The 24576-nt window shown below is 45.5% G+C and overlaps 1 protein-coding gene across 1 annotated transcript; it reads right to left on the bottom strand.

The window, feature by feature from the left end:
* Nucleotides 1-213: 213 nt before the first annotated feature.
* LOC141073531 (sterile alpha motif domain-containing protein 9-like) lies at nt 214-24487 on the bottom strand. The gene is made up of 3 exons (XM_073560795.1): nt 23939-24487; nt 14420-14464; nt 214-5198 (listed from the first exon to the last, which is right to left on the bottom strand). The coding sequence occupies exons 2-3, from the start codon at nt 14421-14423 to the stop codon at nt 484-486; spliced, it is 4719 nt and encodes a 1572-aa protein (XP_073416896.1). The 5' UTR covers nt 14424-14464; nt 23939-24487; the 3' UTR covers nt 214-483.
* Between the last annotated feature and the right edge of the window lie 89 nt (nt 24488-24576).

The following is a 24576-nucleotide window of genomic DNA, read 5'->3' as shown; positions in this document are numbered from 1 at the left end:
CTCATTAATAGCTACAGGAAGCGACTAGAGGCTGTTATTTTTGCAAAAGGAGGATCTACGAAATATTAATGTCACTTTTATGTTGAGGTGCCCATACTTTTGCACCGGTCAAATTTTGTTAAAATGCAGATTGCACATTTTCTATTAGTACAATAAACCTCATTTGAATCCAGAAATATAACTGAGTCCATCAATTATTAGATATATGAAACTGAAATAGCTGTTGCAAAAACCAAAATTGTTATAAAGAAAAAAGGTTAACATTAATAGGGGTGCCCAAACTTTAACATATGACTGTACATGCCTACATATACATATTTCACTACAGGTTGCATGCATTTTTTGTTTTGCAATTTGTGCTAATTAAATCAAGCTACAAAGTAAAAAAAAATCCACATGAATTTGATTTGGATTGAATTGATTCACTCATCTATGGCCTAACTAAACTGCTGTGATTACTGCTCTATTCAGTGTCCATGACTTTCACTGCTGCACTTTTATATTGTATGCCACAAGTCCTCCGAGTGTAAATCCCAGATAAAAAGTCACATTTTCATTCCCGTAAGGCACCGATGAGTTATTTATGGGGACAATTTCAATCCTTTCCTTCTTGCTGTGACCTGTTGTGTAAATCTTCCCGTACTCCGTAAATCCTGGAACAGTGCGAAGGAGCTTTTGCCGGCTTTCTAGTTTTCCCACATCTCCATCATCCAGCTTTAATCTCCATTCATTCACTGGACCTTCCATATGTTTTTCCACTGCACTTCTGTGGAGAAACTTGTAAAGGCCAAAACTATGCCCCAAGAAGAAAAGGACATTACTTCGTTTTTTGCGAACGGGGACATTCTTTAGCCTGATTTCATGCAAGCGACGGGCGGTTTGCAGAGCGGAGCTCAGAATCCTGTCTTTTCTTGCATCAGGCTCCTTGTCCACAACATCATCCTTCCAGTAGAGCAGTATGAGCAGTAGATAAGCGCTCGAAGGAAAAGACTTTCTTGGGTTTTGGAAGGTTTTGCTAAGTTCCCGTAATTGCTGAAAAGTTAGCAGCTTTGGAGAGTTGGGGGCTACACAGGCCAATGCTATGTGGCTCATGATGTAATTGATCCGGTCAATATCATCCATGTTTTCACCGGCTGTATATTTTGTGCAAAGATCGACTATGTTTGATAGCTTTTTTGTGGAACCATTGACGTCTGACAGCAGTGACAGGATTGTACTGGTGCTACCACCTCCCAGTCTGTAAATGTTCATCTTGTGAATCAGTTTATTAATGGAAGTTTTAACATCGTTCTCTTCACCATTTTCACTTGGAGGCAAAAATTGTGAGCTAAAAAATTTGGCAAACACCTCAATTTTGCGCAGCAGCCATGTTCGAGGAGAGTAGACTTGTTCTTCCACATTACTGTTCTGTTCTTTGTCATTTATTTTATCAGTTTGGAAGTAGCTCAGTTCCTCCGATATCCATTCTAGTGCATTATAGATATTTCGGTGTAGTCCTTTTAGGTTGTTGTGAAACTTGGACCAGGGTTTCTTGATAGATTCTGGAATGTAGTCGGTTAGGAGATAGTGCAGAAGTTCCTGACTTTTGTTATTTTCATTCTGAGGGAAAATTTCAAGCGTTGACAACAACTTTAACAAACGGCATCCAACTTCCACCTCTCCAAAATATCCGGAATTGTTCATGGTCTCGGTTTCAGCCTTAGCAACTTTTTGTGCTGCACGAAAACACTGCATGGCTTTTAGTGCATGCTCAATCAACACGGGGGCCTCCTCCAGGGGCACAACATTGTTCGTCTTGTCTAGTAAGACGCTGAATTGCTTTTTATACACTTGCCCTTCAGTGTCCAAAATAAAGGAGTCATTGGGAAGCTGTGATTTGGCGGTCTCTGCCCAGTGTACAGCGGCCTCAAACTTCTCATATTTATAATGCAGTCTAGCAAGCTGCTGGGCCAAAAAAGGATCTTTGTCAAAACGTTCATAGGAAACTTTTAACAGATCAATGGCTTTTTCTTGGCTTTTTTCCATTTCACATACATGTTCAATTAAAGGGGACAGGAAGGAATCAACACTGTCACCCCTGCTAATTTTACGACGCCGAAAAATCAAGTCTCTGACAAAGCCAAGAAAGTCATCTCTACCAAATCGGTGCCGGAACAGAACATCTTCCTTAAGCAGGTCCATAGCAATTTGACTTTGTGGATTGTCGGGAAGCTGCTTTAAGATTTCTTTTGCAACGTACGGATGTATGATATGAATGCAGGTTATGCAAGTTATTGGATCCACTCTTTCAATGAAGATTAGTTTAGCTTGTTCACTGAGGCAACTATCGAAATTGTATTGCCTTAGTTCACTGTTATCTTCTGTGTGTGCATCGAGACCCATGAACGCCTCACAGTGAGAAACCGAGATGTATGAGTTTTGGACATAGCAGTTAAGTAAGGCCACGTATCTCATCAGTCGGGTAACGTTGGACGAGTCGTCAACATTCTCCATAACATTATGGACAAAGTTTGTCACATATTCTTCTACAAACTCTTGACTCATTAAAATGAATGTTATGATGGACTCTGGGGAGAACTGCTTCTGAAGTTTCTCTGCTTTTGTGGTAAACTTTATTTTTTCATCCTTACTAAGTTTGTGAGAAATTGCAACCGTCTCCAATGCAGAAAATGTATATTGCTTTTCGGGGGCATTCACTCTCTTACAGCTTAGAAGGATGAAGCATAATTTTGCAGGTGCAGTCTTCTTAGAGACCATTACTTTGGTTAACTCATCCCTTAGGTCATCAATGTACTCATCATCACAGTCTTCAATGAGCAGCAAGACCGGGAGGCAGAGGTGGATGTCTCGCTCTTCATATTCTCTGAAATTCACAGCGTGTTCACACACAGTCATGACTGGAAATGAGGATTTCAGCACAGCACATCTTAATTCTTTACGTTTTTTCCAAAGAATTTGTCGGGCTACGGTACTTCCTCCACTACCTGGTTGGTGGACAATTTTAATTCTTGCGACAGGAAGTCTCACTCGGTTTCCATATTGAATGTCATTTAAAATGCTTTGAACTTCATTACAAGCTTCTCGTTCAATAAAGGCTTCACATTTCCCTTGATCTGCGAGCCAAAGGTGCTTCCAGCTGACCTTCCCACCTCTGTAGAAAGTGGTTTCAATCTCTTCAATTTGCTCTTTTGTCAGATCCTCCAGGTTTCTGTTGTCACATTCATTGGCACACAGAACTTCGAAAGAATGCATTCGCTCTTCATCGGGGGTGGTGAGGACACACACTCCTTTTGTGGAAACCGATAACTGTCTAATGGAAGAATATAGAGGCATGAGATTTTGGACAGTTGCATCGATATGACTGAGCTGCATCCCCACAATGCTCCTCTGATCAAGGATCTCCATCACTTTACAGGAAGCCTTTGCGTGGTTTGCCCACTTCTCATAGTCTTCTTTATTCTCTGCAATGCATATTATATATTCCATGCCATTTAATTCTGTGTAAAACTCATGGAAAGTGTCAATAATTGGTTCCTCTACATTAGACAGCAAAAGAAAGACCACAATGAAGTATCCTTTCGGAAGGATTTCATCACAAAGAAAAGTAATGGCCTTTTTTAAAAGTTTCCTCTTTGTTCGGACCCAGGTGCTTTCATCACATGGTTCATCCTCACCCAAGTAATTGCTGCGACCATTACAGAATATCCAACTGGTTTGATTAAACAGAGACAGATTCTTCTTAAGATCTCCTGTACTTATCCTGCTTTCATTTGAGTAGTTCTTTAAGGAATGAATGTTAATGGCATGATGCTCTTTGTATTTAGAGCACAGTCCTTTACTATCTGAGTTTGGGTCAAAGTCGAAAACACACAAAATATTCATGCGCGTCAAAAAATTCACATGATTCAGGTTATTTTCGGTGCACTGATTTGTAACAAGTATGTATCGTAGGGAATTATTGATATATTTTTTACCGTCAGTTAGCAAAACAGAGATTTTTCTTCCTAGATCTTCTATGGTGGGGTTATCACAGGTAACCTTCTGTTCTGCCTTCTTCCTCGCTTTATCCAAATTTTCAAGTTTCTGAATAAACTGCACTATATCATCTTCCGGGACTGGCTCAGATTTTGCTCCAATTCTGCGGAAATAGTTTTTCTTTTCTAAACTTACTTTGTTGCTCTTTTCACTGTACTTTGGTAAACTTGCGTGAAAAGCTCGTCCTTTCACAGAATCTGAATCAGGCACCACATCCACCTCGACCACGAAGCGTTGATCTTTACCACCTTTATCTATAACCTCGATGAATTTAGGGGTGCGAATACACGCTCTGGCTGCTTCGTGTTCTCCTTTGAGACATCTCTCGATATAGTCCAGTGCATCGACGTACATGTCCCTCTCCTTCACTGGGATCCCCATTATCTGCCCATGTGTACTTCGTTTGTCTTCCTTGCTGTCCATCACCCCAAAATGTATTGTTCCATTAGTCCTCACGTTCAGACAAGCACAAGCGAATTTAATCACCTCTGCAGCAAACTTTGCCTGAAGTCTTTGGCGGTCCAGCTTAGAGGCAGTAATGAATGACTTGTACTCATGACACGGTGTGATCATGTCTTCTACTCCTGATTCTGGAGGGAGGACTTGGCCTTTTACATATGTAAAGTTCTCAACTTCTTTATCAAAGGATCTGAAATTTGACCCTGAATTGTGTGTGTGCCTACATTTGTCTGATTCGTATGCAGCTGCTAAAGCCCCATCATTTTTACTCTTGACAGAGGATATTGCCTCTGAATTAATATGTTCTTTATCCGTCTCATGTGGACTTTCTCCTTGTTGGACTTTGGTTCCTGATGTCTCAGAATGATGATTAGCTCCCGTCTCATGTGTAGCTTCTGGTCCTGCTTGTTCACTTGCTGGCTTGCTTTGGAGTGGAAGCTTGTTTGGATTGGTGTTGTTACTTGGTTGAGGTGTGCTGACTTTTTGCGTTTTTATCAACTCATTTCTTTCTTCCATAAGCAGTTGTATTTGTCCTTGTTTCATACCAAGACCTTTCAGAAACTCATTGTTTATTTTCCTTAGAACTGGTCCCGTGACCTCTTCATCAAACAGTTTATCTATGTATGATGTCTTAATCTGTATGGAGCGCAGCCACTCTCGAACGTGATCTTCTGTCCAGTCGTCCAGAGGTCTTGTTTTGTAATCTGTAAAAAGAACATTCAGTCACTAGTGATTCATTCAAAACCTTTACTTATTTTGTTACTACATCATTTGTCTCATCCTTTCATGAGGCATCCACTCGCCTTTATAAAAAAAAATGATTTGACAACTTCTGTAAAACTGTGCTGGGTGTCACTTACATTATTTTCTTCTACTTCTGTATATAGCCCAGTAAACATTTTTCCCCACAATGAATGATAAGCTTAATTGTCTCTATATGGGGATGACCTAGACCCCTTTTTCTAAATGGGTGCCATGTTAGAGCTTGTCCATTGGTGCTATATCAATTGCTAAAGAGTCTCTAGAGCAGTCGTCCCCAACCTTTCTGACCTTGAGAGCCACATTCAGCTTTGACAGAGGGTCGCGAGCCACATTCAGCACTGAGAGAGGGTCGCAAGCCACATCCAGCTTCAACCCCCTTCAAAGTAGTGTCAACCAAAGCCCCCATTACAGGTATAATGATAACCAAAGCTTTTCCACATAAATCACTCCAAATAAGTACACGGAGATCCAGGGGTTCCCACCATACGCCACTTCAGTATTCTCCCACCAAGCATACCCAACACACTGTCACATCGAGCTTTGAGCACCTCCTCTAACAGGTATCATTCTCCAGCATACCATACCTAAAACATCTCTAAACCCCTAAGACCAGTATATATGCATCCAGATTTGCTCTTCCCTGCAGGGCTACTCACAAAATTCACCATTTTGAGATGTACTCTTCATACCTGTTTGCTAGACCTGGACCTAATGCACCAAGCTGGCAGACAGTCGCGAGCCACAATTCATGGGACCGCGAGCCACATGTAGCTCCCAAGCTACAGGTTGGGGACCCCTGCTCTAGAGGTTATGCAAAGGGGAGCAGCAATAACTGAGCTGGGTGCCTTAAAGGGTTATTACTAAAATTAGAATGTGGTGTTATTATAATGTACACAGATATTTGTGCCAATGTAACAAACATTCCTTAAGGATGTCTCTTCAGGTGCTATTTACCCTCCAGATGCATTTGGTACCATCCTGTTGTAGTTCTCTCCCCACTCACCGTCCCGCACTCTCCCACCGCAGACCCTGTCTCCACTTGCCGTCCCGCGCTCTCCCTCAACAGCCCAGCTCTGCACTCGCGTTCCGCTTTCTTCCTTAACAGCCTCACTCTCCACCCGCCATCATGCTCCATCCGCAGTCCCACTCTCCATCCGCCGTCCCGCTCTCTCCCTCTGCAGCACCGCTCACCAGGCGCTGTCCCATTCTGTTGCTCCACAGCCATGCTCTCCAGGCGCTGTCCCATTCTATCCCTCCACAGCCTCGGTCTCTCCCTCTACAGTCATGCTTTCCATGCTCTGTCCCGCTCTATCCCTTGGCAGCACCGCTCCATCCATGTCACGCTCTCTCCCTCGCAGCTCCGTTCTCAACCCGCATTCTGCACTTTCCCTCTGCAAACCCACTTTCCATTCACCAGTGGGTGGGGCTATATGGAGTGGGCGTGGCTTGATACACACACTCAGCTTTATAGATACCCAATGGGTAAATTAAGGTCTATAGGTTGAGAAAGCTAAGTTTGCAATTGGATCAGACATGGTAGAAAACGACTGTAATGCAGAGACACTTTTGAGGCAGGGAAGTCAAGGAGTCAGATCAAAAGCCATGAAGGTACGTCAAGGGCAAAGGAATAATACATGGGTAAGTCAGAGGTAAAGTTTAGGGTCAGGTAACTAAGGCCAGAGTGGGTCAAAGGCAAAAGTGGCAATACAAATGAATACTCCAAAGACAAATCCAAGGCAACAAAGGACAGAAAATCAGAACATCTACAAACAGAGATGGTGAGGGAACACTGAGCTAATTTACGTGAATTTAAATCTCCTGGTCCAGATAAATTACATTCTAGGGTACTGAAAGAGTTAGCAGAGTAAATTGCAGAACCACTAGCCAGAATCCTTGAAAATTCCTGGAGAACAGGAGAAGTCCAAGAAGTTTGGAGAAGGGCAAATGTTGTCCCTATCTTCAATAAAAGGAAATAAGCAAATCACTAAACAGCATGTAAGAAAGTACTTGGATAAGAATACAGTAATTAACCAGAGCCAACATGGGTTTGTAGTAAACAAGTTATGCCAGACTAATTTCCTTCTATGATGGAATCACTGACTGAGTTGATCAGGGAAATGCAGTAGATATAGTATATATTAACTTCAGCAAAGCAATTGTAACCTAATTGAAAAAATGACCAAGTATGGAATTGACAAGGCTACTGTGAGGTGGATTCATAACTGGCTCAGTGATCGTACTCAAAGAGAGGTTAAATAAATGGCTGCAAAACCAATTGGAAGAGTGTGTCACATGGGCAACCACAAGTCTCTGTCCTGGCCCCAATGTTCAACATTTTTCAATCATCTATGCGACGACACAGCATTTTTTCTTGATTAGGCCAGATGTGTTTTTCTTTGGTGGGTCAAGAGACAGGCCATTGTTCATATGAGCCTGAATTTTGACTCCTGAATTGATGTTTGTTGCAGCTTATTGTGTTGCTACCCTTGAGGGACAGGGACACGGTCATTAACACCTTATCCACCAAGAGTGGTTTGCACGTTAATAGCTGGGTCAATTTTAACAATTCTGACCACTGTCCATTTATGAGGTAATAACTCTGGAACGCTTCAATGGTTCCCGGCGATTCTGACATTGTTTTCTCGTGACATATTGTACTTCACTTTAGTGGTAACATTTCTTTGATATAACTTGTGTTTATTTATGGGAAAAAAACGGAAATGTGGCAAAAATTTTGAAAATTTAGCAATTTTCAAAATTTAAATTTTTATGCCCTTAAAACAGAAATATGTCACACAAAATAGGTACTAAATAACATTTCCCACATGTCTACTTTACATCAGCACAATTTTGAAAACAATTTTTTTTTGTAAGGAAGTTATAAGGGTTAAAAGTTGACCAGCGATTTAGGGACCACCTCACATTTGAGTCACTTTGAGGGGTCTATCTGGCAGAAAATACATAAAAGTGACACCATTTTAAAAACTGCACCCCTCAAGGTAATCAGGACTACATTCAGGAAGATTATTAACCCTTTGGGTGTTTTACAGGAGCAGAAGCGACGTGGAAGGAAAAAATGAACATTTAACTTTTTAGTCACAAAAATGATATTTTAGCAACAATTTTTTTATTTTCCCAAGGGTAACAGGAGAAATTGGACCCCAAAAGCTGTTCTCTATTTTGTCCTGAGTACTCTGATACCCCATATGTGGGGGGGGGGAACCATTGTTTGGGCACATGGCAGAGCTCAGAAGGGAAGGAGCGCCGTTTGACTATTTCAACCTAAAATTGTCTGGAATTGAGATCTGACGCCATGTCGCCTTTGACGAGCCCCTGATGTGCCTAAACAGTGGAAACCCCCCACAAGTGACCCCATTTTGGAAATTAGACCCCCTAAGGAACTTATCTAGATGTGTGGTGACTGAGCACTTTGAACCCCCAAGTGTTTTACTAAAGTTTATAATGCTTGGGTGTGAAAAAAAAATATTTTTTTTTCCACAGAAATGATATTTTAGTCCCAATTTTTTTTATTTTCCCAGGTGTAACAGGAGAAATTGGACCCCAAAAGTTGTCCAATTTGTCCTGAGTACGCCTATACCCCATATGTGGGGGTAAACGGAATGCAGACTTTGGTGGAATGGTCTGCGGGCGTCATGTTCCGTTTGCAGAGGCCCTGATGTGCCTAAACAGTAAAAAAAAAAAAACCACAAGTGAGCCCATTTTGGAAACTAGACCCCCTAAGGAACTTATCTAGATGTGGGTTGAGAATTATGAACCCCCAAGTGTTTTACTAAAGTTTATAATGCCCAGGCGTGAAAATAAAATCCTATTTTTTTTGCCCACAAAAATGATCTTTTAGTCCCCCATTTTTAATTTTCCCAAGGGTAAAAGTAGAAATTGAACACCAAAAGTTGTCCAATTTGTCCTGAGTACGCTGGTACCCCATATGTGGGAAAAAACTTTGGGCACACGTCGGGGATCGAAAGGGAAGTAGTGACGTTTTGGAATGCAGACCTTGGTGGAATGGTCTGCTTGCATCATGTTCCATTTGCTGAGCCCCTGATGTGCCTAAACAGTAAAAAAAAAGAAACATCATTTTCTATACTAGACACACAAGGAGCTTATCTAGATGTGCCCCCTTTGGAACTAATCTGTTTCCTGTAAATTAGTGCATTGAGGTGTGGTACAGTTTGAAGCAATCCTTCATACATAGGCCAGGTTTTCAGGGCAGGTGTCGCATTGATAAATGGTGTCCTTGCGTATTCCCTTTTTGTAACACACTCGGCACCTTTTTTGCGCCTTACCTTTTCTTCCACTTGGCAGGACCACCCCTGGAAAATGCTGACTTTGTACGATACGAGCACCTTCAGTTCCGGAAGTACTGGGGCCCGCTGCTTCCGGAGTGCCAAACATCAGGGCCTTAACCACTACCTCCTGGAACTGAAGGTATGACGTATCAGTGTGGCACGCACATTGTGACAGCAGGAATGCGTTGAGCTTTGCCATTTGTACGATGTGCATGGCCAGCTTTTTGTACCACACCCTGGCCTTTCTCAGAGCATTGTACGGTTGGAGGAGTTGATCGGAGAGATCAACGCCCCCCCATGTTTTTGTTGTTCCCCACTACACAGGTCGGTTAGCTGACCTGTGTAGAGGTACCCCGTACAGTGCTGAGGGCGCTGCCATCACCGTGTATGGTGGTCAAGAGAAGGACATCCCTCCTGTCCTTGTACTTGACCACCAGAAGGTGGTCGCTACATAGGGCTCTGCTCTCACCTTTTCTAAGCATCTGCCCAAGTAGCGTTTTCGAGAGGCCTCTCTGATTTTTGCGGACAGTACCGCAGGCTACGGTACCTCGCGCAGAGAGGAATTTGTAGAGTGGTGCTTTGTGTCTACTTTATCGATAACTATGTGAGAGGGGGCTAGTGATTGGTGAACACTATTCTGAAAAGAAAAAGCTAAAAGAAAAAAGCAAATAGGGAGAAAAAAATACCTGTGAAAAGAAAAATCTAAAACAGCAGGCCATAGCTCTGATAAGTGAACTGCGTCACTTATCAAAGTTCGGCGGCTGCTGGGTGTGCACACAGGTGTGGTGCAAGAGGGGGGGTGAAAAAAAAGGAAAACGGCAGGCACAAGCTCTGATAAGTGAATTGCATCACTTATCAAAGTTTGGCGGTTCTGGTTGCGAGTACGGAGTTGGTACAAAGGAGGCTGAGGAAAAAAAGCGAGCACGAGTGTTGATCGGTGAACTGCGTCACCAATCAACGCTTGGCGGCTGCTAAATGTGCGCACGGAGGTGGCACAAAGGGGGGATGAAGATAGATTGGGCAGGGATCAGGTAACACAGTTGTAGGGTCTCTTTTTTTTCTTCTGTCTTCTTCAGCAGGAATTGTGGTGCTACAGGCTGCTGTGGCACCACAATACCCAGCACAGGTTGAGCTCTGTCTGTGTGACTGCAGAGCAGTCAGACAGGTCACGGGCAGGTCAGAGACAGGTCTCAGCGGTCACACCACTGCAGTGACCTGTCATTGATGGGATCGAATGATCACATCGATCCCACCAATTACTGCTCTGCCTGGTGACCATGGCAACTGCCTAGGATCGGAGCTCACAGCCCCCATTCCTAGGCAGGTCACAGCGTGACCACAGCTGTGCCCTGTGATTGGCGCGATTGATGATAACATTTATCGCGCCAATCAGCTCCTGCAGGCCCTGCTGGGCCTGTCCTAGGCTCTGGCCTAGGATCAGTGCTATTACAGCACCGATCCAGGCCGGTGCCGGCAGGGCACAGTGCGGTAATACCGCTGCTGTGCCCTGCAATTGGTGCGATCGATGCAATCTGCGATCGCGCCAATCCGGTGGGGTTTTCAGAATTGAACAGCCAATCACAGCGCTCGGGAGGCCAGGAAGGCGGTGAGAGACCCCAGGATGCCGAGGTCATCTTCCCTTAGGTAAGATGGCATTGGAATTTTAATGCGATCACCACGACTTATGTTGCATTAAATGCCATGACGTACTATCCCGTCCATGGGAATTAAGTCCCAGGTCCCATGGATAGGATAGTACGTCATATGGCAAAAAGGGGTTAAACAATCGATGTCTGCTGATATGTTGATTACCCATTGTACCAGTCCATGCAGCTTGCTGACCTGCAAACATTGAAGGATAAACTATGCGGATTGATTGAATACTCGAGCAATGAGAGATGATCTCCTCCCACTTTACCCCTGACCTGTGGAAGATGGCTAGTAGGACAGTTGTAAATTATAAAAGGGATCTACCTCTGTTCCCAGATAGATTCTACAGGTTGCCAGCTTAAGGGACCATGGCCCGCCTGGATGAATACAGATCTGTTCCATTCACCATCACTGAACCCTCAAAGGCGTTTGGAGAATCTAGGCTGGGACAATCAGGTAACCTGGCCACATACCTCACTGCACTCAGTCAGCTTCCTTAGATTGCCGCTACCTCCTGTCTGTGGGTACCTGCCAAAATCGGCGTGCTACTAGTTGAGGTAATAGGCCCTGGACGCCCAAACCTTACAGGTGCTCTTATCCCCGTGAGCCAGCGGAAGGTTGAGACTCTGTCTTTTGCACCATCTTGTGTATTTGTTGGAACAGTTCTATATGCTATTGTCTCTTAGTTATTCAATAAATTATTGTCACACTGTTTTACCCTCACCTGGTCCATGCGGACTTTCTAAAGACAGCCAGGCCAGCGGACAAGAGCACCCACTGACCCTCATGTCTCCAAACTTGGTGGCAGCAGTGGGATACTACTCAGCTCGGCTAATCCGGGGAGCTGCAGGAGACTGGTGTACGTAGACACCGTTCAAGAGCGCCACAACCAGGAATGCATATAGACAGACCCAGCAGACCATGGGTAAGTCATACACAGCAGGTTTCGGATGCCGCCATGTTCAACCCCACCAGCTCGGCCTTGGGAAGAGGACCAGAGTAGATATATAGCCGCAACAAGAAACGGCAACTAGAGGAGCTGTGCCAGCTTGAACAGATTGAATACCAGACCACCAACACTCGGTCGGATATGATCCAGGAATTGGTCTGTTGAGAGACCCAGAACGTTGTGGAGGACGAGGTGAACTTAGAGGAATTGAACTGCTTGCGAGAGCAAAGATCCAGTTGTGGTCTGGAATCAACCCAGTTTCAAGCAGCCCGAATCTTGAAATGGAGTAAAATGTTTGGTCATTGGAAATCCAGAAGGCCAGCTCCTTCTCTCCACCAATATCATCTGTTGGTGAGATTTCGGAGGCTCCCATAAACATTAGACTGATAAATGATGCTACCGATATTACAAGGTTTTATCGTCCTTAGTCTAATGTGTATGGCGGCCATTATAAAGTGTACAAAGAACCACCACAAGACTAATAAGGGGCATCAAAGGTCTTATGCTGCATTTAGACAGGCCGACCTCAGCTATTACATGACCGCTGGTGGCCATTACTGTGTAGACTGCACTTCTGTGCACACAGAATGATCAGCAGTATGCGTCAATGGCTTTAAAATGGGAACAAAAGCAACACTGTGTATATGCAAAAAACGATTGAAAACTGATTCAGGTGATATTCAACGTGTTCTGACCCTTTTCTTTCATAGCTGCGATGTTCTGCATGTTGCCATCCCTGTATCATAGCCAGATGTATATCTCTGTGAAAGAAGTATATAATTGTAAGGTAGACAATAATGTCAGTAGCGCAAATGGTTAAGGCTACATCCATATATTGCCTCTACACAAAGGACAGAACATCTGTCTGCTCTTATTGCAGGAACTTAGGCTGGTTTCACACTAGCGTTTTTTAGCGCAGCGCATTGTGCGTGTACATGCGCATGCGTCCTGATCCCCTATCTTTAACATGGGGGCGCATGGTCTTGTGTTTGCACGCGTTCGTATGCGTTTTCGTGCGCATGCGCTTTTTTTTGTGGTGTGCGCCCAGGCGCGCCGGACGCAACCTGTTGCATTTTTGGACCGTCCGACCTGTCTCAAAAAAACGCGTGCGCACGGAATGCGACAAAAAAAATCACATTACAGTCTATGGGAAAGCAGACATACGCATGGACATGCGCACGTCAGCGTTTAAAATCGCATGCGCTTTAAGAGTCAATAGGGCTACAAACTGGTTAAAATGCATGCGCATAAAATAAGCAAATGTATGCAAAACGCTTGATTCGTTTTTTGTATGCGTTTGGGCTGCGCACGCAGCACAGCACAAAACAACGCTAGTGTGAAAGTAGCCTTAGAACCACAAGGGGTCTCCTGGAAGAATGGTAGAGGTGTCAAACATGGCAGCTTCACAGAGCTAGTAGACTTGTAGCTAGGAAAGAATATCTCCTATTGTCTGTATAGGGAGACACAAGAAATATGAAATGCCACAGCTTAGCCCATCATCCATTCACAAACAGCATCTTTTAAATGGGCCAATCCAGGTCATCCTGGAAGTATCAGCCTACGGTCAGGACTATAAAAAGCTAGGTGACACAAAGAGAAGGGTTCACATTTAAGGGCGGCCCGGGAGGCTGATCCCATCCATAATTCACTTCTCCTTCCCTCAATGAAACCGACAATGACGGAAGCGTTTAGCATTTCTGCTATTTCTCCTTTTTACTTTATAACTGTTTTGCATATTTGTGCGTTGTTTTCTTTTTACCTTTTTATTAAGTTATTTTAAGCACTGAATATTTTTATATTAAAGCTTTAGATCTTTAATAAGTTTGACTCTTGTATACTATAAAGAATCTATAGCTCTTCAGAGAGCGTGTGAAGTTTTGATTGTCCGACAAACATTTTGGGAACTCATCACCCGCGTGTTTGAGTGGTGGCAGCGCGTTGAGTAATCGGGGTGTGCGGACTGTGTCGGAGTGTGATTTATGTTCACTTTATAGCCTAGGGGTTGAGAGTTGGATTGAGTGAGCGCGGATAAATTAACCCTTGCAGGCGCACCCCATGTCACGTGCAGAGAAGTGTGTACGTGACAATCACTCACTGCTTATGGGAACTGGTCGTCTGTCGGAATGGACAAAGTGGGCAGCCTGTCACTCATGGTAATCATGGAGGGTTTTTTGGAGATACTTTGTGTCAGATTTCCTTCACTTTTGCCCAAAACTTCATGGGGTGTTATTTTGATAGTACAAAAAGATTTACATACCCATTATCTCCCGTCAAGATGTCCTCCTGTCCTGCTGGATACAACCTAGGAAGATAAGATTATAGGACGATATTACTAACGGGATTGCTGCCGTCTACACAAGCAGTGGGATACATACAGGTGCATCCTGCAAAATTAGAATATCATCAAAAAGTGAATTTATTTCAGTTAGTGACTCTCCTCTATTCTATAGAGTCATTACACACAGAGTGATCTATGTCACGGGTTTATTTCTGGTAATGTTGATGATTACGGCTTATAGCCAATGAAAACCCAAAAGTCATTATCTCAGGAAATTAGAATACTTTATAACACCAGCCAGAAAAAAGATTGTAAAATCGGAAATGTTGTCCTCCTGAAATGTATGATCAGTAAATGCTCTCAATACTTGGTCGGGCTCCTTCTGCATCAATTACTGCCTCAAGGCGGCGTGGCATGGAGGCGATCAGCCTGTGGCACTGCTGAGGGGTTATGGAAGCCCAGGTTGCTTTGATAGCAGCCTTCAGCTCGTCTGCATTGTGGGGTCTGGTGTCTCTCATCTTCCTCTTGACAATACTCCATAGATTCTCTATGGGGTTAAGGTCAGGCGAGTTTGCTGCCCATCAAGCACAGTGATACTGTTGTGTGTACACCAGGTATTGGTACTTTTGGCAGTGTGGACAGGGGCCAAGTCCTGCTGGAGAATGACATTTCCATCTCCATAAAGCTTGTTGACAGAGGGAAGCATAAAGAGCTCTAAAATGTCCTGGTAGACGGCTGCGCTGACTTTGGTCTTGCTAAAACACAGTGGACCTACACCAGCAGATGACATGGCTCCCCAAACCATCACTGATGGTGGAAACTTCACAATGCTCCATGCTCCTTTACTTGTTTCCTAATGGTGGCTACTTGCCCTTTTACACCTTTCTTTTTTTTTTTAAACCAGTTATTTTTATTTAGGTTTCAAAAGATTTTAAACAATAAACAGTGGATATCAATATACATGTAACAATTCACATATCTTGTAGTAACTTTTACACCTTTCTTGTGATGTACAATACAAAATAAAATTGTGGTACAGTGTTAGCCAGAAAAATAGATGTAAATACTTATGTCCCCCACAAAAAATTGAGAAAAGTATTCCAGGAGTGATACCTTCATTGGCTAACCAGAGAAATTATATTTGCAAGCTTTCAAGGCTCAGAAGGTCCCTTCATCAGGCATATACTGAGAAGAGATGGCAACATTTATATAGGAATTATACAAGGAAAAGAGAGATGCTTGCTAGAGACAGGCCAAGGAAATCAAATTAAGGTTTGTTATACATGTAGATGAGGTGGCAGTGTTCTATTAGACATCTGAAGACCTTCTTGTGGAGGTGTTAACTGTGTCCATGTAATGAGTCATGAATCCAGGTGTCAAATTCAGTCCTATTGTTAGAGATTGAAACATATGTATAAATTTGAACTCTCAGATTTTTCTCTCTGTCACTATTGAAATGACCTTTCAGTATTAGTATTAGGACTTTTAGATCTGCCAAGCTGTGTCCAGGTCTAGAGAAGTTGTGATGGCGGCGCGGCCGGTGCCACCAATACGTCACAATCCCACCACTGACACTGGTATGTCAGCGGACGGAGGGACACGACGCACTGCCGGCACACGGCTATTACAGGCACAGTGGGGGCTTATCTTAGTTATCCCACCACTGGCACTATGTGACAACAATATACAGCAAGCTAATTTTGCTCTAACAATTTACCGCAGGGGGGTATTTTGGATGCCCCACCACTGCTAACAACCTTCTAAGAACTGCGGGGATTTATGTATATCCCACTTTCTCAGTTCCACTTTGGAACTCGCAGCTCTCCGGCGCTCCCTTACCCTCAGGTCTGTCAGGGAACTGCACCTAGGATAATTAGTCGCCGGACGGGCTGCTTGTTGCGCACGGACAATTAGACTACTGCAGTAAGGGAATAATCAATGATTTGGCCTATAGCCACTCATTCAGAAATATAAGACCCCTCCGTACTGCCAACTAGCCTAATCAACTGCACACACCACGCTGCCACCAGCTCCTGGTTTCTCCACTTAAGTTATAGACTTAATGGAGGGGTTCGAAGCCAACCCAAACAGTAGCGTAATTACCTAAAAAAGGAGCATAGTTCGTTTCTTAGAGCATGAAGGCAGACTAATAGATTTTATCATTTATTCCCGAAATGTGGACAGTGATTACATAGATAAAAGTTGCTATAAATTGAGACATTAAATATGTACAATGCCAGTATATGAAAACAACATGGATGAAAGAACAGAAAGTAACACATGTGCTTAGGTGGTATTAGGCAGACCATGTGGCTGGGGGGATAGGCCGCAGCCAACCAGACATCCCAAGACATCGGCAGATCTTTCTAGCATGGCATCTGCAGCTCAAACTGAGCTCATTGTCCCCTCGCATCCCTTATGGTCTAGGCTGTGTGACCTCAGCAAAAGGGGCCAGCTGGGGAGGTTCCACCCCCCTACTCTCTAAGTTGAAACTTTACTAAAAACTTATACTAACTATATCGAGACGAGAAACGCTCATATAACCACACATAGGGTACCATTGTTTGTAATTTATCGAATCCAATACGAGAACATCAAATATGCACTAAGAAATGCTTTCCCTTAGCTGTGCAGGGAGGGGGGAGGAGAAGGCTTTCTCACTTAAGTTTCAGGTTTCACAGAGCTGCACGCAGGCAGATAGCTGTGGAGGACAAATGCTTACAGAGGAAGTGCCCTATTACCAACAGCTAGAGAGGGGGGAGGCAAGGGGGAATGCTGCAGCTAGATGACAAGCTACTTTGTCATAGAATGGAGGATTCTAGAAGGTTACAGAAAAACATCATACTTTACAGACATGTTACATTACACCTCCCCTTTTTTGAGGGCACTACGGAGGCATTACCTGACGGTAATCGTCCATGCGCACCTCAGCGGGTTCGCCCCGGCGGGACAACCCATCGGCATTACTATGTTCGCTACCCTTTTTGTGTTGTACAGTAAAGTCGTACTGTTGAAGGGCAAGGCTCCAGCGGAGCAACCTTCCATTGGTTCCGGACACTGTGTGCAACCAGCTCAGAGGGTTGTGGTCGGTTACCACCATGAAGGTGCGCCCGTACAGGTAGGGCTGCAAACGTTGCAGTGCCCACACCATGGCCAGACACTCCTTCTCGATGGTGGAGTATGCCACTTCCCTCGGCAAAAGTTTCCGGCTCAGGTACAACACGGGGTGCTCTTGGTCCCCCGAGTCGACCTGGCTGAGCACAGCACTGAGGCCAAACTCGCTGGCGTCGGTCTGTACCAGAAACGGGCGACTGCTGTCGACTGCTTTCAACACTGGAGAGTCGCACAGGGCTGTTTTCAAAGCTTGGAAGGTTGCCTCACAGTCATCTGTCCAGTTGACTGTTTGGGGTAGCCTCTGCTTGGTGAGGTCGGTCAAGGGTTTTGCAAGGGCGCTATAGTCCTGCACGAACCGCCTATAGTACCCTGCAGTACCCAAGAAGGACTTCACCTGTTTCTTGGTCCTGGGGGTGGGCCAGGACACAATTGCGTCCACCTTTTCTGGCTCCGGACTCATGGAACCCCCACCTACCCGGTGCCCCAGGTAGTGGACCTCGCTCATGCCCATCTGGCACTTTCCCGGCTTGATAGTCAGGCCTGCCTGGTGAAGACGCTTGAGCACCTCCTGGAGGTGCTGAAGGTGTTCCTCCCAGGTGGAACTGAAGATGGCGTTGTCATCCAAGTACGCCACCGCGTACTCCTCCAGTCCCCGAAGCAGGTGGTTGACCATCCGCTGGAAAGTGGCAGGGGCATTTTTCATGCCGAAGGGCATGACTGTGGACTCGTAAAGTCCAAAGGGGGATGGATATCCCATATGTGGGAGAAAACTACTATATGGGCACACGCCGGGGCTAGGAAGGGAAGTAGTAATACAATAAGTAATACAATAGTTTTGGATTGCAGACTTTGATGGAATGGTCTGCGGGCGTCATGTCGCATTTGGAGAGCCCTTGATGTACCTAAACAGTAGAAACCCCCCCACAAGTGACCCCATTTTGGAAACTAGAACTTATCTATATGTGTGGTGAGAACTTTGAACCCCCAAATGCTTCACAGAAGTTTATAACGTAGAGCCATATAAATTTAAAAAAAAATCATGTTTTTCCACAAAAATGATATTTTCCCAAGGGTAACAGGAGAAATTGGACCCCAAAAGTTGTTGTGCAATTTGTCCTGAGTAGGCTGATACACCATATGTGGGGGTAAACCACTGTTTGGGCGCATGTCAGAGCTTGGAATGGAAGGAGCACCTGTGGCGAAATGGAGTCAGTGGGTGCTTTCGTCCGCTGGCCTGGCTGCCTTTAGAAAGACTGCATGGACAAGGGTTCATACCACTGAACGCCCGCTCTATCTCCCCGTGGGCAAGATACTACACAGACAACACAGGGTTAGGGTAAAACAGTGTGGCAATACTTTATTGAACAACACCCAATAGAAAACAGGACAATCCCAGCAATTACCCCCAATATGGTGCACATTACAGGGCCTAACCCTTCCGCTGACTCGCCTGGATAATGGTAGATGTTACGTCAGAGCTCCCAGGGTCGATATTCCACCTGTGATATACACACAGAAGAGATATTGACAAGCGTAGGGAGATGACCGAGAACAGTCCATAGAGTCCGTAGAAGGTCCAAAGCCAGTTGACACAACACAGCTCCCAGGGTCACTATTCCACCTGTGATATACACACAGAGAAGAGACAATGACAAGCGTAGGGAGGTGACAGTCCATACAAGGTTCAAAGCCAGTTGACATGAGAGTCATCACATGGTTATTCCGACCATCTCCATGGAACCAGGCAACCAGCAGGTCCCAAACCTGACTTTCTCCAAACATATCCTTGGTTGAGAGATGGTCACTGGATCAGATCTGTGTCCTTCCAACCGGGGATGACAACCTCTAGGTTGATTCCTACAGAATCATAGATCCGTGCCCCTCGTGACGGAGCCATGATGAATTGTCTGCAGTTGTCACGTCCGTTGAGTGTTTTTCAGAATGTATGACTGGTAGCTGTGGGTGATGAGATGAGATCTCCACTGCTCTGTCTCTTGTTTTTATACCGGAGACATGTAAGCTATCTTCAGAATTACCCAGTGTGCTTCAGTTCATCCTCACAGCCTTTCCCTATTTACCTTAGAAGTCAACAAACTGGTTATAGAATACAATACACAATTAGCATATCAGCTCACAATAAACACAGATAAGCACACACTATGTACAAGTCACTATTACAGACTTAAGGCCCCTTTACATTTAGCGATGCACCAGCGATCCCGACCACGATATGACCCGGTCAAGATCGCTGGTGCATCGCTAAATGGTCGCTTGTGAGCTGCCACACAGGCAGATTTCACTAGCAATGCAGCAGCGGTCCTTACTTACCTTTCAGACGCGGCGACCATGACGTCCTCCGTCCGCGTCCACACGTCGCTCGTCGGCGCCAGCAGGAAGCGCCCGACGAGAAATGGACCTGCGCGATCAGCGACAGACAGCGGGGGAGCCGGTCAGAGGTAAGTATCACACATAGCGATATCGCTAGCATATCGCTGCTGCGTCACAATATCGGTGACGCTTTAGCGATATTGCTATGTGTAAAACCCCCTTTACATAGTATGTTAAAAGATATACAAGTCTGTCTTCCTGACCCACCAGACATAAACACTTAAATCCACAAGCCAATATACAGATAAAAAGTCAATTCTTGTGGGTTTACAAAAACATGGTTGTCTGGGAAATTAAGATACAATCTGGTTTCTTCACAGCACAGTTTCACTTTTTCATCGCAGAATTGGCTGGAATTGAGATCAGGCGCCATGTTGCGTTTGGAGATCCCCTGATGTGCCTAAACAGTGGAAACCCCCCAATTTTAAACTCCAACCCTAAGCCCAACACAACCACTAATGTCCTTATGACACCTCACCAGCTCCCACTGGCACTAACACAGCTCCAGCTGCAGCCACAAACCATTGTCACCACTGGCTGCTGATCACAAGCCGCTGCTGCACCTGCAGCTCCTGCTGCTGCAGAACCTCTTGCTGCGCCCGCTGAAACTGCAGCTCCTCTCCGCAGCTCCACACCACTCTGCCAGTCTCTGTCCGGCTCCGCAAAGCTCTGCAAGGTTCCGTACAGTGAGGTTCCGCACTGCTCTGCACAGCTCTACACCGCTTTGCATGGCTCTATAAGGCTCAGCCAAGCTCTGTACAGTTCCAAGCAGCTCTGCGGACCTTCAGACGGTTCTGCTGACCTCCAGACACCACAGGAAACTTCGTAACCCCGCCGAGTTACAGCCAAACACTTGTAATCTTCAAGGACCCGCCGAGCCACAGCAAGCTGACTTGAAAAAATGTGAATGCTTCCTGGACTGTTGCCCACATTCTCCACCATATGTAAGACAGTGCTTACAGAGTGTGTTGGGGGACACTCGCTCGGCCACGGAATTCAGTCACACAGGAACAATTTCTCCATTAAACACTCCATGTGGTTAATTATACATTCATAAACCACTGTAATATATAGTACATAATACACAACTTCCTTCATTAGACAGACACTACACCCACCCACCTCTGACTAGTTCCCGGGGTGTCCGTGCGCCACATCAATGTCTCTACTCGGACAGCATATATGACATTAGTTCGCAGTCTCTAATCACGTTGGACCTCACTTCGTCCAGCTACCCTGGGTGACCGCACAGTTCATAGAAGCCCCTTTTATTTGGAGCTACCTTCCTGAAGCTCCTGATCCACACACTGACCTCCTGTCAGTTCTGGTTTCCAGGGAAGCTGTCAAACTGGGATCACCGTCCCGGACAATGCCTTGCTCACCAGGCCACCTGAGAGTTCCTGACCCTCAGCTGGACGGTAGCATCTCCAACGTAGTGCCGTCACCGATTCTGCCAGTACATGGTCTCACCCTGTGCTCTTCAGGAAGTCCGTCCCCTCTTGGGACCTTCCAACACATAGACCTTTCAGGACCTCAGAACACAGACCATTTAGGTCCATACACTCCGAACCGTGTGACCCAAATCATGGTCACACTGTAGCTGTATCCACCCAATACATGACCGGTGTGTGTGGTTAGTCAGTCCTGCCCAGCTCTCTGACTAACCCTGTAAGCCCCCCTAGTAAACTAAACAAAACACTTGTGGAACTACAGCATTTTGGGCTTAGCGCAGACTTCCTCTGTGACACATATCAGCCATTTACAACAATGCCGGTCACTGTCTCATAATCACCATTATGCCTCCATGTGTATCCTGAGGAGCACATACAGCGCCCCCTAACTGTAACAGGGTCACTGCCTCACAGTAAGTAGACATTATGCTGCAGGGAATACTCCAACTCCCCAGTTTGCGGCAGGGTTTGTAGTGAATGTGATGAACAGTTCACCCCAGGGGATCTCGGCTTCATCTACTAGAAATACTGGGGAATCGGGAGCAGTTTGCAGCTTGTGTTCTCTGGGATTGTCTCCCTGACGTCACTGATCTCCTACATACTAGACGCTGTGGTCCAGTCCTTTTCTTGTGATACACTGAGTGCAAGGGGGAAACATTTTTAAGGACATTTGTTAATTCTTTTCAAATCCTCTTGCTGTAATCACTTGCCGTTTTGTGTATGCAGCTCCTATGCAGTTATACTAGGCTCAGATTTCTGCCATTCTCTGACTCATTCCAGCCGTATTTTGTACTCCTGAAGCTGTTTTTTTCTTGGGAGTGTCTTGTACATTCCTGGGTAATGAGACTGAAGATGGCCAGGGGCCTCTATACATCTGGCGACACGCCATGATTATGGCCACAGTCTGGCATGATGTCTTCGCACACGTCCTCCGCAGAGACCCATTGTAAGAACTGAAGTGGCTCCCTGTGTAGAACAATGCAGTCTTCTGCTCCTCCCTATAGAGGTAAAGTGTACAGACACCAGCTAAAAAAGTCTGGTGAATGGGAGCTGCAATGTGCACTGCAGGGTCACTGCACAGTCAGTGTGCACAGAGGAATGGTGCACAGATAGTGTGCACACAGAGGAATGGTCACGGAGTCAGTGGGCACACCAGATTGGTGCAAAGAGTCAGTGTGCACACAGAGGAATGGTGCACAGAGAGAGTGTGAACACAGAGAAATGGTGCACAGAGTGAGCACTCAGAGGAATGGTGCACAGTGTCAGTGTGCACACAGAAGAATGGTGCACAGAGTCAGTGGGCACACCAGATTGGTGCAAAGAGTCAGTGTGCACACAGAGGAATGGTGCACAGAGAGAGTGTGCACACAGAGAAATGGTGCACAGAGTGAGCACTCAGAGGAATGGTGCACAGTGTCAGTGTGCACACAGAAGAATGGTGCACAGAGTCAGTGGGCACACCAGATTGGTGCAAAGAGTCAGTGTGCACACAGAGGAATGGTGCACAGAGAGAGTTTGCACACAGAGGAATGGTGCACAGAGAGAGTGTGCACACAGAGAAATGGTGCACAGAGTGAGCACTCAGAGGAATGGTGCACAGTGTCAGTGTGCACACAGATGAATGGTGCACAGAGTCAGTGGGCACACAAGATTGGTGCAAAGAGTCAGTGTGAACAGAGGAATGGTGCACAGAGAGAGTTTGCACACAGAGGAATGGTGTACAGAGAGAGTGTGCATACAGAGGAATGGTGCACAGAGAGAGTGTGCATACAGAGGAATGGTGCACAGAGTGAGCACTCAGAGGAATGGTGCAGAGTCAGTGTGCACACAGAAGAATGGTGCACAGAGTCAGTGGGCACACAAGATTGGTGCAAAGAGTCAGTGTGCACACAGAGGAATGGTGCACAGAGAGAGTTTGCACACAGAGGAATGGTGCACAGAGAGAGTGTGCATACAAAGGAATGGTGCACAGAGAGAGTGTGCACACAGAGGAATGGTGCACAGAGTGAGCACTCAGAGGAATGGTGCAGAGTCAGTGTGCACACATAAGAATGGTGCACAGTCAGTGGGCACACAAGATTGGTGCAAAGAGTCAGTGTGCACACAGAGGAATGGTGCACAGAGAGAGTTTGCACACAGAGGAATGGTGCACAGAGAGAGTTTGCACACAGAGGAATGGTGCACAGAGAGTTTGCACACAGAGGAATGGTGCACAGAGAGAGTGTGCACACAGAAATGGTGCACAGAGTGCGCACTCAGAGGAATGGTGCACAGTGTCAGTGTGCACACAGAAGAATGGTGCACAGAGTCAGTGGGCACACAAGATTGGTGCAAAGAGTCAGTGTGAACAGAGGAATGGTGCACAGAGAGAGTTTGCACACAGAGGAATGGTGCACAGAGAGAGTTTGCACACAGAGGAATGGTGCACAGAGAGAGTGTGCACACAGAGGAATGGTGCACAGAGAGAGTGTGCACACAGAAGAATGGTGCACAGAGAGAGTGTGCACACAGAGGTCCCTGTATATGGTCAATCTGTGGCACTCACCGATTACCCTTGTAGTCAGCAAGGAGTTCATTAGCTCTTGGGCAGCTGCTTTTCTCCTCTGGAGGCTTCTCTCCCTTCTAGTTTCATTTCTCTCTTGTAATGTGAGAGGACCTAGGGCTGCTCCTGAACTTTATTCCTTGTACACATACAGTATGTGTATTATTGCCGTCCACGCCCTGCGTTCCTGCCTGTAGGTTGCTATGTCCGGCCTGCGCTAGTTCTCCGACGCTCTCGCCCCTTCCTACACATCATCGTGTATAAGATTTTACAACCTCCACCCTGCCCGGACCGTTATCTCTCCTGCCCTGCTGCCTTATCGTGACCTGGCACCAGGCGACATGCTGCCGAGAAGTAATGTCCCAGTAAAAGATGCAATTTTAGCAGCACACATGTTGACAAGGAGCCGGACGGACGGAGACAGAAGACCCTACGTAATGTAGATGTCCATCATGGCGAAGACGATCCATGATGAATACACTAAAGACAGAAACAGGATTAAACCCCCTGCGGTAAAAAAACTGCATAGTGCATGTAAACAATAATATATGGTACATAGTTAAGATGTTTTTTTGAGCCCTTATCCACATGAATGTCACCTGACAAACGGTAAGGCTTTTAATATTAGAGTTAGGACTGTC

The sequence above is a fragment of the Dendrobates tinctorius genome, unplaced genomic scaffold (assembly GCF_039654945.1).
Source record: "Dendrobates tinctorius isolate UK_male_01 unplaced genomic scaffold, ASM3965494v1 ptg000305l, whole genome shotgun sequence".
NCBI classification, from domain to species: domain Eukaryota; kingdom Metazoa; phylum Chordata; class Amphibia; order Anura; family Dendrobatidae; genus Dendrobates; species Dendrobates tinctorius.
The sequence above is the reverse complement of the archived record's forward strand: the minus strand, read 5'-3'. Positions and strand labels throughout refer to the sequence as shown.